The sequence below is a fragment of the Portunus trituberculatus genome, chromosome 42 (genome assembly GCF_017591435.1).
Source record: "Portunus trituberculatus isolate SZX2019 chromosome 42, ASM1759143v1, whole genome shotgun sequence".
In the NCBI taxonomy this organism is placed as follows: Eukaryota; Metazoa; Arthropoda; class Malacostraca; order Decapoda; family Portunidae; genus Portunus; species Portunus trituberculatus.
In genome coordinates this window covers 21,057,638-21,071,122 of record NC_059296.1, presented here as the reverse complement: position 1 = coordinate 21,071,122, position 13,485 = coordinate 21,057,638, and the positions used below count along the sequence as shown (strand labels likewise).

Sequence of the window (13,485 nt, the reverse complement as noted above, 5' to 3'; positions counted from 1 at the left end):
CGGAAGCATCACAAAAAATTTCTTTCTAAGATATCCGCGTCGTTTCCGTTCCGATCCGACGCGTCGTTTCGTTTCCGATCCGATCAGGTGGGCGTTAGCTCGTTCAAATGTATGGTTTAGATTTTTTTCCGATGCTTCGTGTCCGTTCCGACGCGTCGTTTCCGATCTGGTGGGCGACATGCTTAAGAGTTGAGTCGGCGACGGCGTCGCTTCTCGTCTCTCCTCGTGTCCCTCACTTTTTTGTTACCCTTTTGCCAATTCCATGGGCATTAAATCAAGAGTTTGCAGAGTTTGGGAAGGGGTTTGACCATCTCTCGACTTTACAAAAAACTCCTAATTTTTATTCCTCCATTTCTCTACTCCTTTAAAACACTCCATATCTCCTAAAAATCTTCGTTGATTTCACTAAGTGACAACTGTTCGATCGGGGGGAATCATCATGCTTGAGATGGAAATATTTATTTGTGATATTAATGACCTGTTTGTATGCCAATAATTTGAATTTTTTAAATAAACATTTTATTTGACTGTATATACGACGAAAGAATTTGGAAAATACATGTATTTATCCCTATACATGATGGTGCAGTATGACATGTTGCTCACGCATGCGCAGTATGCTTAGTAAATCTTGTCCTAACTCCTCGTGCGTCTGGCAGTGCATAGGCCACCCACGCACGCGCAGATGAGCAAGACACTTCAAGACATTTTTTTACTGCGGCACCGGTGTAGCAGTTACAAGTGAAGTCCCGGGTAGAAGTGAAGTATTCCTCGCGGCAGCTGCCAGACGTAAGCTTCAGTTTACCCCACGCCTTCGAGGGAAGTAGATTGTAGTGACCGCAGTTCCCCAAATATGTGTCTGTTTCGGTCTGAAAATCTTTGAAGAAAAGGAACTTTTAAACAAGTCAATTATTTGAAATAATTGCCATTATTGAACTAAATATACTACCTTTGTGAAGTAATTAATAACGGCTTCTCATGAAACACTATATAGGCCTACGTACATTACAGACCTAGCTAGTTAGCTATCAAGTAAAAATATATAATATAATGATGATATAATCGAAGTAATGCAGCTGAAATTATGAATATTCCAAAGTTTCCATTGGTTTTGCCCATGTCAGAGACCTTTTCACCCTCTGGCCGAAGTCCCCGTGTTATTTAGTCTCGGGGGCCTTGGCTCAACCTAACATGTTGCTATTAATATCGAGAGAGAGAGAGAGAGAGAGAGAGAGAGAGAGAGAGAGAGAGAGAGAGAGAGAGAGAGAGAATGTCATCTATATTTTACCATTTATAAACGTTATGAATAGGATATCATAAGTGAAGGCAACGAGTCAAATCCTTTAACTGTTGGACTCAGTTATTACTTCAGATTTCTCTACACACACACACACACACACACACACACACACACACACACACACATATATATATATATATATATATATATATATATATATATATATATATATATATATATATATATATATATATATATATATATATATATATATATATATATATATATATATATATATATATATATATATATATATATATATATATATATATATATATATTTTTTTTTATCATTGTCCATGTTTCGAAATGCCACTCTAACATTAGTCAACGTTTTTTCTGCTAATCCAAATATGTTACTTATGTATTTTTCAGGGTTCAGATTTTCCTGTATAACCACTCCCAGATCTTTTTCCTCTTTATTCTTCATTACCTGTTTCTCTCCCAACACATAGTTCCATACCGGTCTTCTCTTACTCTTTCCTAATTCCACTTTTTAGTACACTCATAAATTTTATTTATATCTTCCTGCAGCAGCAAACAGTCTTCTAGAGTTCTGATTACTCTTAGCAAATTTACATCATCACCAAACAAATTAATATTACTGGTTACCCCATTCTGTATGTCATTTACGTATACCTGGAACCAACATAATGTGGGCTAACATTGACACTTGTGGCACTTCACTTGTTATTTTACCCCAACATGAGTGTGTATCTCTGATCACAGTTCTCATCGTTTTGTCCTTCAAGTAATCCCTTATCCAATCTAACAAAATTCCTCTCATTCCTCCTATACTCTCTAACTTCCTGCCGTGAGGGACTTGATCTAAAGTCTTTTTTTTTTATGTCCAGGTATACTAGGTGTGTCCACCCATCCATCTCGGTTGCCGGTCAACTGAACCAGTGCCACTTGCACCAGTACCACATGCACCAGTGCCAACTGAACCAGTGGTCAACTGAACCAGTGGTCAACTGAACCAGTTGTCAAGTGAACCAGTGGTCATTTGAACCAGTGGTCATTTGAACCAGTAACCATCTGAACCAGTGTAAACTGAACCAGTACTACTTGAACCAGTACTATTTCAACCAGTGACCATCTGAACCAGTGGTCATCTGAACCAGTGCTACTTGAACCAGTGCAAACTGAACCAGTACTACTACTTGAACCAGTACTAATTCAACCAGTGACCATCTGAACCAGTGGTCATCTGAACCAGTGCAACTTGAACCAGTGCAAACTGAACCAGTAGTACTTGAACCAGTACTAATTCAACCAGTGACCATCTGAACCAGTGGTCATCTGAACCAGTGCAACTTGAACCAGTGCAAACTGAACCAGTAGTACTTGAACCAGTACTATTTCAGCCAGTGACCGTGTAATACAATTTAACCCTTTTTCGAAGGCCGATGGTACTGTACTCCGTTGTGTAACCCTTTCATTACAGGTGTAACTCGTTTATGTTAGCATCCTCCCTGCACCAGCTTAAACCACGCATACTGAATTAAAACAACAAATTATCCTAGGCTTTGCATTGAATTAAAACAAGAAATAACCCTAGGCTTTGTACTGAATTAAAGCAAAAATAACCCTAGGCTTTGTACTGAATTAAAGCAAAAATAATCCTAGGCTTTGTATTGAATTAAAACAAGAAATAAGCCTAGGCTTTGTACTGAATTAAAACAAGAAATAACCCTAGGTTTGTACTTAATTAAAGCAGGAAATAATCCTAGGATTTGTACTGAATTTGTACTATTTCAGCCAGTGACCGTGTAATACAATTTAACCCTTTTTCGAAGGCCGATGGTACTGTGCTCCGTTGTGTAACCCTTTCATTACAGGTGTAACTCGTTTATGTTAGCATCCTCCCTGCACCAGCTTAAACCACGCGCTTATGCAAAGCCATTTTTATTTTGAGCTGGTCCCAGTCCTGCGACACGTGGAGTCGGGATGCTGTCGCGGACCTTTTTTTTTTTTTTAGTTTTATATTATATTTTTATTTATTTATTTTTTTTTTTTTTTACTTTTTTCTTTTTTTTTTTTTTCTTTTCCTAGCTTATAACAGTTTTTATATTTCCTTTTCTTGTTTTATTTATTTTTATTTATTACTTTTTGTGAAATATTTTTCACTTTGTGTTTGTAAATGAAGTGTGACCATTTTAATGTAGGTTTCCGAAGGAAATAAAAATACAGTTGAGTCACAACAAATTCTGCTGAACTCGCACATATTTTATGGAATAAAAAATACTCTGAATTGTAAGTAAACTAATTATATTCAGATCTTGAAGAAAAATAAAGTTGAAGAAATATAAATAAAATGCAGTACCAGCTTAAACCACGCATACTGAATTAAAACAACAAATTATCCTAGGCTTTGCATTGAATTAAAACAAGAAATAACCCTAGGCTTTGTACTGAATTAAAGCAAAAAATAACCCTAGGCTTTGTACTGAATTAAAGCAAAAAATAATCCTAGGCTTTGTATTGAATTAAAACAAGAAATAAGCCTAGGCTTTGTACTGAATTAAAACAAGAAATAACCCTAGGTTAGTACTTATTTAAAGTAACTTGTCGGCTTCTTCACCATAAGATCTAACTTTAACTGCTAGTCTGTTTGCTAAAAGTACATATGTATTTCTTGGCCTCTCAAGATTGACAGCTTGGGCATTTTGCATTGTTAGCCTATGAACTGCAATGTCTTTTCTGATACCATTCATGAAAGACCACATTGTTGGATGAGAGCACATAAAAAGTGACTTGAGCGAATTATGAAACCCTTCCGTGCAATCATACATGACAATGTCTGCATAATCATTAGGTATCTCAAAGTTTCGAGACTGAGGAGGTGGTTGGATGTTCTCCTCTTTTTGGCGTGTTCGTCTAATACGTCGTTCAATGGCAGATTTAACTGGCATTCTTGCTTTCTTGCTTTCTTGCTTTAATTAAGTACAAACCTAGGGTTATTTCTTGTTTTAATTCAGTACAAAGCCTAGGCTTATTTCTTGTTTTAATTCAATACAAAGCCTAGGATTATTTTTTGCTTTAATTCAGTACAAAGCCTAGGGTTATTTTTTGCTTTAATTCAGTACAAAGCCTAGGGTTATTTCTTGTTTTAATTCTATGCAAAGCCTAGGATAATTTGTTGTTTTAATTCAGTATGCGTGGTTTAAGCTGGTGCAGGGAGGATGCTAACATAAACGAGTTACACCTGTAATGAAAGGGTTACACAACGGAGTACAGTACCATCGGCCTTCGAAAAAGGGTTAAATTGTATTACACGGTCACTGGCTGAAATAGTACTGGTTCAAGTACTACTGGTTCAGTTTGCACTGGTTCAAGTTGCACTGGTTCAGATGACCACTGGTTCAGATGGTCACTGGTTGAATTAGTACTGGTTCAAGTACTACTGGTTCAGTTTGCACTGGTTCAAGTTGCACTGGTTCAGATGACCACTGGTTCAGATGGTCACTGGTTGAATTAGTACTGGTTCAAGTAGTAGTACTGGTTCAGTTTGCACTGGTTCAAGTAGCACTGGTTCAGATGACCACTGGTTCAGATGGTCACTGGTTGAAATAGTACTGGTTCAAGTAGTACTGGTTCAGTTTACACTGGTTCAGATGGTTACTGGTTCAAATGACCACTGGTTCAAATGACCACTGGTTCACTTGACAACTGGTTCAGTTGACCACTGGTTCAGTTGACCACTGGTTCAGTTGGCACTGGTGCATGTGGTACTGGTGCAAGTGGCACTGGTTCAGTTGACATGGAACCATCCATGAAACTTAATAAGTTCGACACACATGACCTTCCTGTCCTGAACCAAGATTGTCTGTTCGATATAACGTGTTCTTCCAGATATTCAACCCATTTTTCTTTGATAAAAATTTCACATATCTTCCCCACAACACTTGTAAGCGACACCAGTCTGTTATTTTATGGCTCAGTTCACTTTCCTCCCTTGAATATTGGGGTTATGTTGGCTCGTTTCCATTCTAGTGGTACTCTCCCTTCTTTTAATGAAATTGTAATATTTTCCCTGATACACCATCCGGCCCCATTGCTTTTCTGATATCCAAATTATCTAGTATATAATTTCCTGCAATCCTCGGCAACGCAATGTCTTATTTGGTTCTGTAAATTCCTCTTCTTCAGTGAACACAGTATTGAAGCTCTCAATCATTTGCTGTTTGGTATGTCTTCCCTCCTTTAATTATTTTTCTATTGTTTCCTTATTCTTCATCTTACCATTTATAAATTCAATTGTAAAAAAGCTTGGGTTCATCTTCGCTTTTTCGCACCACATCTTTCTCAAAGTTTCTTTATTCCTCTCTCCTTACTCTAATATATTAATTTTTCGTATTCTTATACTGCTGTCTGTTGTTTTCATTTTTTTTTTTAAAGTTTCTTCCAAACTTTATCTTTTTTTTTTCTTTTCAGCTTCTATACATCTGCCATTGTACCAAGCATGTATATTTTTCTTTACTCTATAGATAGGTACGTATTTCTTCACTCCTTCGTTATATTTCTGTAGGAATATTTCATATTTCCCCTGTATTGTCCTTCCGTTCATAATGTTCAATTATGAATTCAATATCAGTAAAATTTCTTAACTTCAAAATATGCTCTCTCTCTCTCTCTCTCTGTGTGTGTGTGTGTGTGTGTGTGTGTGTGTGTGTGTCAGTATCATAGAATCTCCTGAGAATACATGAAAGAAAATGAGCTCAAAGAAAACGTTTTAGTTTGAAGGGGAAACATGTAAAAATGACCACTTGTAGTACCTGTGAAACGTTGAAGATCTGAAAACTTGACTTGATAAATGCATAGCCTACTTCCTTTACATATGAACCTTGCTTAGACAGGAAGTAAAGATACAGACACGAATCTCAGAAAATAAAGACAAACTAACATTTTTCCATCCACGGAACAGGAACCTTGTCGATGTTCATTACCTTCATCGTCGGAGTCTCGTCTCTGCCTTCCGTTGGAGCCACCCTCACTTGGCGTGAGTTTAATTTCATCCAGAGCAAGCTAGGATGGGTGGCACTGCTTACTGCCGTGATGCACGACGGCCTGCTGGGTTGGGGCTTCTCCGCCGACGACTACGCTGTGTGTTCACTCCCTTCTGGCGCCCAGGTAAGTATCGTTTCCAGTGGCCACACGGCGCGTCGGCGCGCCTCAAATTTGGAAAGGTCTCCTGAAAGCGATTGGTTACTCGGCCTCTCCAAAAGGGTTGTCATCTAGATGATTATTACATTTCAAAGTTTCCCAGAGTCGTTTTGTCCTCGATTTTCTTTCTTTAATCCTTAATGACCAACATAGATAAAAAAAAAAATAAAAAGCCGGGGAAATATATCTTATACAACATCACAGTGGTCTGTTGATGTGTTGAGGGTGAGGAAGCCAGTGACAGTGACTACCCATTGAGATGTTAATGACCTTACTTTTTTTTTTGTAGTTATATCACTTATAGAACACTTGACATTTTACCTTATTGGTAAAAGTACAGAATAGGACCTCCCCCTTTTCCTCCATCCCACCCACGCCCCTACCTGCTGCAGCAAGCTTGGGGGACTGGGGAATCGAGGATTTTAGGGGGGAGCCAAAAGAGGCGAGATATGACGATCCGAAAAAAAATCTAAGGACAGATTTGGAGAATAAAAATTAACTGATAATTTTCGCGGAAATTATCATAACCTAACATACTATCCCTCTAGGACACTAACCTAACCCTAACATAAACCAACCCTAGCGTATTCTTGGCACGGGGGCTTGCGGCCCCCCCGCCAAGCCCCCCTGTAGGACACTAACCTAACCGTAACAAATCTTTCCTAGTGTATTCTTGGCGGGGGGGGCGGGCTGCGACCTCCAACCCCCCTTCTAGGACAATAACCTAACCCTAACATAATCCTAACCTAACTTTTTCCAGCCAGTGGGCTGCGCCCCCTCTAGGACACTAACCTAACCCTAACATAAACCTAACCTAATGTATCCTAGCCAGGGGGCTCTGCCCCGCCGCACCCGCCCCCCTCTAGGACACTAACCTAACCCTAACATAAACCTAAACTAATGTTTTCTAGCTGTGGGGTGCACCCACCCCCTAGGACACTAACCTAACCCTAACATAAACCTAACCTATCGTATCCTAGCTTTGGGGCTGCTTTCCACCCCCACCCCCCACACACCGGTTCTCTTATAGCTTCACACAATATGCCCTATCTCTACCAATACCTTTCCTCACAATACCTTAACAAAAGGTTGAAGGTCCTGGCTGTGGGACATCCTCTTCTCGATTGTCGTTAAGTTCACTGTCCTCCACGGGGACAGCAGGAGCGATGATTTCCCATTAATCATATTCTCAACCTTTACAACTAATGTTAATGGTGGCCATGGCTGAAATGCACACACAGATGTCTCTGTGCACCTGTCTGCCCAGCTGTACCCCACCTACAAATACCTATAACAAATTCCCATTGGCGCAGCTCGTGGTGTTAAAGAGGTGGTAGCACGTCATTGGACAAAAGATCTATAGACACAATAAGAATCCTACTCAGCAGTTATTCACAAACCCCAGCTATAAACAAATGCAAGTCAGTGTACTGCTCATTTCCGAGTATGATGGAGCTCCGTGACTCTCCGCAGCTTGCTGGATTTAAAGAAAACTTGCCGAACACCGCACATTGCAGCGTTTTTATTCATTTGCGGAAGGTAATGTACTTACTGAAAATGTAGATAGTAAGAACAAATCATCTAGAGTTTATTGTACGAAACTGTAACAACCAACCCCATCATTGTGGACTTAGATTCTGCAGGCACCGGAATATTCATTTAATTACTATGGCCTTACAAAAGCCATCCCCTTATTAAAAACATCACAGACATGTTGTATAGTAGTACAGGCAACCCTCGCTTAACGAAGGTTCACACAATGAAATTTCGCTACAACGAAAGTTTTCTTTTACTACCATCTACTTGTTTAACGAACACCAAACTCGCTTTAATGAAATTTTATCCAGGTAATTTTTTCCAAGTTTGAAGCCGACAGGCTTTTGAATACACTAGCGCCTCTCGTGGACAAAATACGCACCACTCACTCCCCTAGTTCAAAACAATAACAGCGTCAGCAGCAGCTCGTCTTCCCTCACTCTACATGCCATCAAAACACCCTGCAATGTCGCATAGCGTTGCTAAGAAGACCAGGAAGTCTCTTACTCTCGAAGTGAAGCTGGGTATTATTCACAGACATGAGAGGGGCGAGAAAACTAATAGCATTGTTCGCCACCATGGCTTGACTCCATCTACTGTCTACCATTTTCAAGTCAGCAGACTCTATTAAGAAGGCTGGTGAGATCATATCTTTCTTGCAAGCTAAAAGAACCATCTGAACTCGTGACTCTGCAATGGATAAAGTGGAAAGCCTTGTGGAAATGTGATACATAAGTTTTGTATGCGATAGAATGATGCGCCCTTTGTTTACATTCTACAGATTGCCAGCTAGCGTATTTCCCGCTCCACTCTCCCTCCCTTCATAAATTTAAGATCATCAACATTATAAAGTTACATACATACATTAGTGTACATTATAATGACTTAGTCTTAAATTAAACTGCTTAAATGTTTAACTTCATAATTTTTACTTTCATCAAACCTTTCACTGTACTCTCGCTTTGTTTACTCTCAATGGAAGTTCAGTCAGGGGTCAAACTTATTATAATTGGTTCGCTTAATGAAGGGTTTTTAGGAACGTAACCCCTTCGTTAAGCGGGGATTGCCTGTACTCTATCACCTTGCATGGTTGTTTCAATGATTAGAAAAGAGGTGCCATTCTTGACTTTTTCCACCTCATTTTATACCAACTTTCTCATCTCATCACATTTTGTATGGCATAGCCACGACACGAAAGTGAACAAATAAAAGAAAAAGGAAAAGAAAAAATTGTCCACCGTTATCATGACAATCAATTCGTCCTTTTGCTTTTAAGAGTCTACTGTAGAAGTTTTCTTTTGGGGGAAAGGAAGGGGAAGCAGCAGGCAGGACACGTTGGTACTTACCTAAGTCGTAGCAAGGGCTGCATCCTGAAACAAAACAAAATTCAGCCTTGTCTTTTCCTTCATGCTTTTATTCTTAAATGCTTACTGGAAGGAGACAAGATATTTCTACATCAATTTTCATTATATCTAATAATGCAATGACCAACAATTTGCTTAAACTCAATGAACCAATTCTGGTATACTTACTTTTATATAATTTTCTATTATATACTGCATACCCCTATCTTACATGTTATGCTCTGCCTAGCATGAATCCAGTTGATAGCTAATTGTTCCTTCATTATTGGTAATCATTATTCTGAAAGGTTCCTTGCATATTTGTGCTTGTGTGTGTCAGTCTTATATATATATATATATATATATATATATATATATATATATATATATATATATATATATATATATATATATATATATATATATATACGTACAGTGAGATCCCGAGTTACGTCAGAGTTACGTTCCTGAAACATGACGTAAGTCGATTTTGTACGTAACTCGAGTTTTTGTACTTTCAAAGCATATTATAGAGTTTTCAACCAATCATTTTTTATGGTTATTCAGGTAAGTAAAAGGTTATATTTTTATATTGGTATATTATTTACAACTATGTAGGAATATATTGATTAGGGCCGCGAACGCAAAGGACTGCAAGTTGCCGAGAGGGGCGGCCTGAGGCCGCCAGGAGGGTGGGCAGGTCGAATGTTGTGATGCTCAGGGCGGACAGCTGGGAGCTTTGTGGAGTGCGGTAGGAGTAGAAGCGTTATATAAGTAAAAGGTTATATTGTTATATTATTTACAAGTATGTAGGAATATGAAACACAAGCTTGTTTTTGTTGTTGATTAGGGCTGCAAACGCGAAGGACTGCATGTTGCCAGAGGGGTGGACACCTGAGGCCGCCAGGAGAGTAGGCAGGTCGAATGTTGTGATGCCCAGGGCGGACAGCTGGGAGCGTAGTGCAGTGCGGTGGGAGTAGAAGCGTGGGCAGCAGAGCAGGAAATGCAATAGGAAAGGGCAATAGGGATCAGCAGACAGGTGCAGGCAGTGCAAGTCAGCTGCAAGTGTCGTGTGGCCCAGGCGAAGGCTCTGGAGTTGTTATTGTTGTGATAGGTGCGCGAGCCCTGAAGGTCGTCAACCTCCCCGTTGTCATGGTAACGGGCTTCCCATTTTCTTCTTCACTCCCTCACACACAGCTGCTGCCTCCCTTGTCATGTCTTTTAATTATGTCCACTTTTTCTTGTAGCGTAATGGTTTTTCTTTTCTTAGCATCACTGCTATCACTCAGGAGTTTTCTTTTTGGTGCCATTCAGCAAGATACTAAGATAGTCAGCAAACGCAGATGTAGGAACACTCTTGCCAGGGGCAACGGTGTGGTGGAACTGAGGTACATAGAGTGTTATTGTATTCAAGCATGAGGTGGGCGGTGTGGCGGATAACCACTAGTGACGCCTGGCGGCCAACAATAACAATAAACCCCGCGCTTTATGATTTATAAATTTTCAATTTTTTAAATCTTAAATTGCCTTATAGTGGACTGACGTAAGTGCAAGTTTGACGTAACTCGAGACCGATGTAACCCGGGACTTTACTGTATATATGTTTCACATACAACCTGCTTCTTATATATTAGCAATTACAATGCTCCATATTACCCAGCCATCTATTCTACATTCAAAACTTTCATCGTATTATACCCTGGTAACTCCTGGTAACTTACGGCAACACCGTCTCCCTCAGCCAGCCATGTCATTCTTTCTTGAGACACGCTTGCGTGCGGACTCGGTTACAGTGCTCTGGAACACTTTTTGCCCAGCTGTTTCCTCTACAAGGACCTGTTTGCAATTATGGCTGGCCATCAGGAAGTTCAGGAGGGCTTGTCGTCGCCTTCTCCTTCTTATGGTGACGGCGAGTTTGTCCATAGCGGTGACTGCAGTGTCAGTGGCGGCCAGGACTCAACCCGCCATGCCACCGGCTCACCGCTGGGCTTTTCATCACCTTTTTCCTTGGCCTCACATGTTGTCAAGAGAGTCTGTGCTTCATCTGATTGCAGGAGAGTCCTTGGGAGTGCCCACGACTATCCACACTCTGTATGTATTGTCTGCAGTGATGGTTTCTGTGACGTAAACAACAGATGTCGGGAGTGTGCTGAGTGGAGTCCCAGTGCTGAGTGGAGTCCCAGGCGGGTGCTCAGTTCCCGTAAGTGCCAACAGACTTTACAGAAGAGGTGAGACTATAAAGCTAGGAAGAAAACCTCTAACCCATCAGGCCAGTCTCAGGAGCTTTTTGCCAAATGTTCTGATTCTCGTGGCGTGGTCCTGTCACCCACGGCTTCAGGATCAGATAGAGATTTGGTACCTGGATCAGTGGGGCCTGAGGATTCGATTTCTTAGATTCCGGGATCCAAAGTGTCTCCTTGTGATAAGTCAAGTTTTTTTTAAGGAGTTGACTGCTTTCCTCGGGTTTCAGGAAGGCAGTAAATATGTTTCCTTCCCTGATATGGTATCAGCTATAGTGTCTAAAGAAGTAGAGGGCAGGTTAGCTCCTAATACTGCCTCTCTTACAGCTGCCCCCTTGCTCTCGGTTCAAAATGCGGTGCAGTCTGCTACCAACCCCCTCCCGGCCTCAGCGCAAGTGTGAAGTCACTCCTAGCTGACGTGCCGGCGGGGGGGCGGTAACCAGGAGCAGGAGAGTCCCAGGGATGAGTTAGGATTAGATCAGGCTATCCCTCCACATGATCCATGGGGGGGGAAATGCTCTAGGACCCCTAAGGATCATCCATGGAGGATCAAGCAATTCCATCCTGAGGTGGGGGAAGATTTGGATCCTTCACATGTAGGATCTCCTGCAGGACGGGGTCAGGGCAGGAACAGGCGTGTGTGTCCAGTACAACGCCTCCGCCCACAGACCCTGGGTGAGTGTCCAGCTGTGCAACACCAGGGCGCTTTGACTGAGGACTCGGTCAAGCCCACACAGTTTGAGAGGGGTGCGATCCATGCCATGCTTCCCGCCCCCTCTCGGTCCACAAGGCACACAGGAGCGCCAGGTACGAACGCCACCTATGTCTCTTTCCACCATGAACAGTTTCACCCTGTTGTCCCTCACCCTGAGGCAACAGGATCTGTTCTAGGATCACTTCAGGATCCAGGATCTTCTCTGCACACTAGAACCTGAGGTCCATCAAGAGATCCAGGATTGCCAGGTGTCCCCTTTTTCTGGATACTTTGAAGATCGCGGCATAGATTCTTCTGAGGAGAAAGCTGACACAAGGGTTAACAGAGAGACTGTTTCCCCTCCAATCTTCCAATCCATGATGGAATATATTGCCCAGTGTTTTCCGGAGGCTCTTGGATATGTGGAAGGATCTCATCGCCTAGTGCCCCCAGGGGAAGTCAGGATGGTGGAGGATAAACGCATCCGCTTTACTAGGGCACAGCAAATGGACTTTTCCCTACAGGCTGCCACCAAAACTCTTCGTTGTGCTAATGAAGGCTCCCGGCCATCACTTGCTCGCTACCCTTCCGGCTGGTACAGGAGGATCTATGGGGTCAGTGGACACGAGTTTGCTGGGAAAGTGGCCAAACTCAATACAGACTTAGCCCTCACCCTCACCACTAAGGGTAAAGACCCGCAGATGGTGGTACAGCATGCAGATATGTCTCGCCTGGAAGGTATCTTAGCACACCAACTCGAGGTACAGAATTTTCTGTTTTGGGCTATTGGCGCCTTTTACAGACTGATTTCCTCTTTACAACCAGATCAGGAAGAGAAACTCTTAGCTGACCAATTGTTCCGCAGCATTCAGTTTGCCATGGTGGATACAGCTCAAGATTCAGCTTTCGCTCTAACTAATGTCAAGGCCATGAGACGGGAGGCGATTCTCTCTCAACTTCCCCCTGTTTTTAAGACTGCTAGCAAGGTTGATCTCAGGAGGTCAGCTATTGACTCGGCCTTCCTCTTCGATGAGGACAAGGTTAAAGAAGCTCTTCGGGTGGCAGATAAGGCTGCTTCCATTTCTATCCAGCAAGCAGGAGCTCGGGCACTGGTTAAGCCAAGGCCAGCTACCGGCACCCCACTGGTGGATCGTGGTTCCTGCCCGGCGCCCACTGGTGATACTTCTCACCGGACTTCACTTTCCAC

At 41.7% G+C, this 13,485-nt stretch overlaps 1 protein-coding gene and 1 long non-coding RNA gene across 2 annotated transcripts in view; one reads left to right on the top strand and one right to left on the bottom strand.

Moving 5' to 3' along the window:
- LOC123517748 (metalloreductase STEAP4-like) overlaps positions 1 to 13,485 on the top strand; it is a 97,134-nt gene that overhangs the window by 34,723 nt on the left and 48,926 nt on the right. Inside the window, exon 9 of the mRNA XM_045278159.1 lies at positions 6,227 to 6,432. Within this exon, the coding sequence (XP_045134094.1) occupies positions 6,227 to 6,432 (206 nt within the window). The remainder of the gene's footprint in view (positions 1 to 6,226; positions 6,433 to 13,485) is intronic.
- Positions 444 to 9,389, bottom strand: LOC123517749. The gene is made up of 3 exons (XR_006678563.1): positions 9,348 to 9,389; positions 6,249 to 6,493; positions 444 to 877 (listed from the first exon to the last, which is right to left on the bottom strand). It is a non-coding gene; the product is annotated as an uncharacterized LOC123517749 (long non-coding RNA).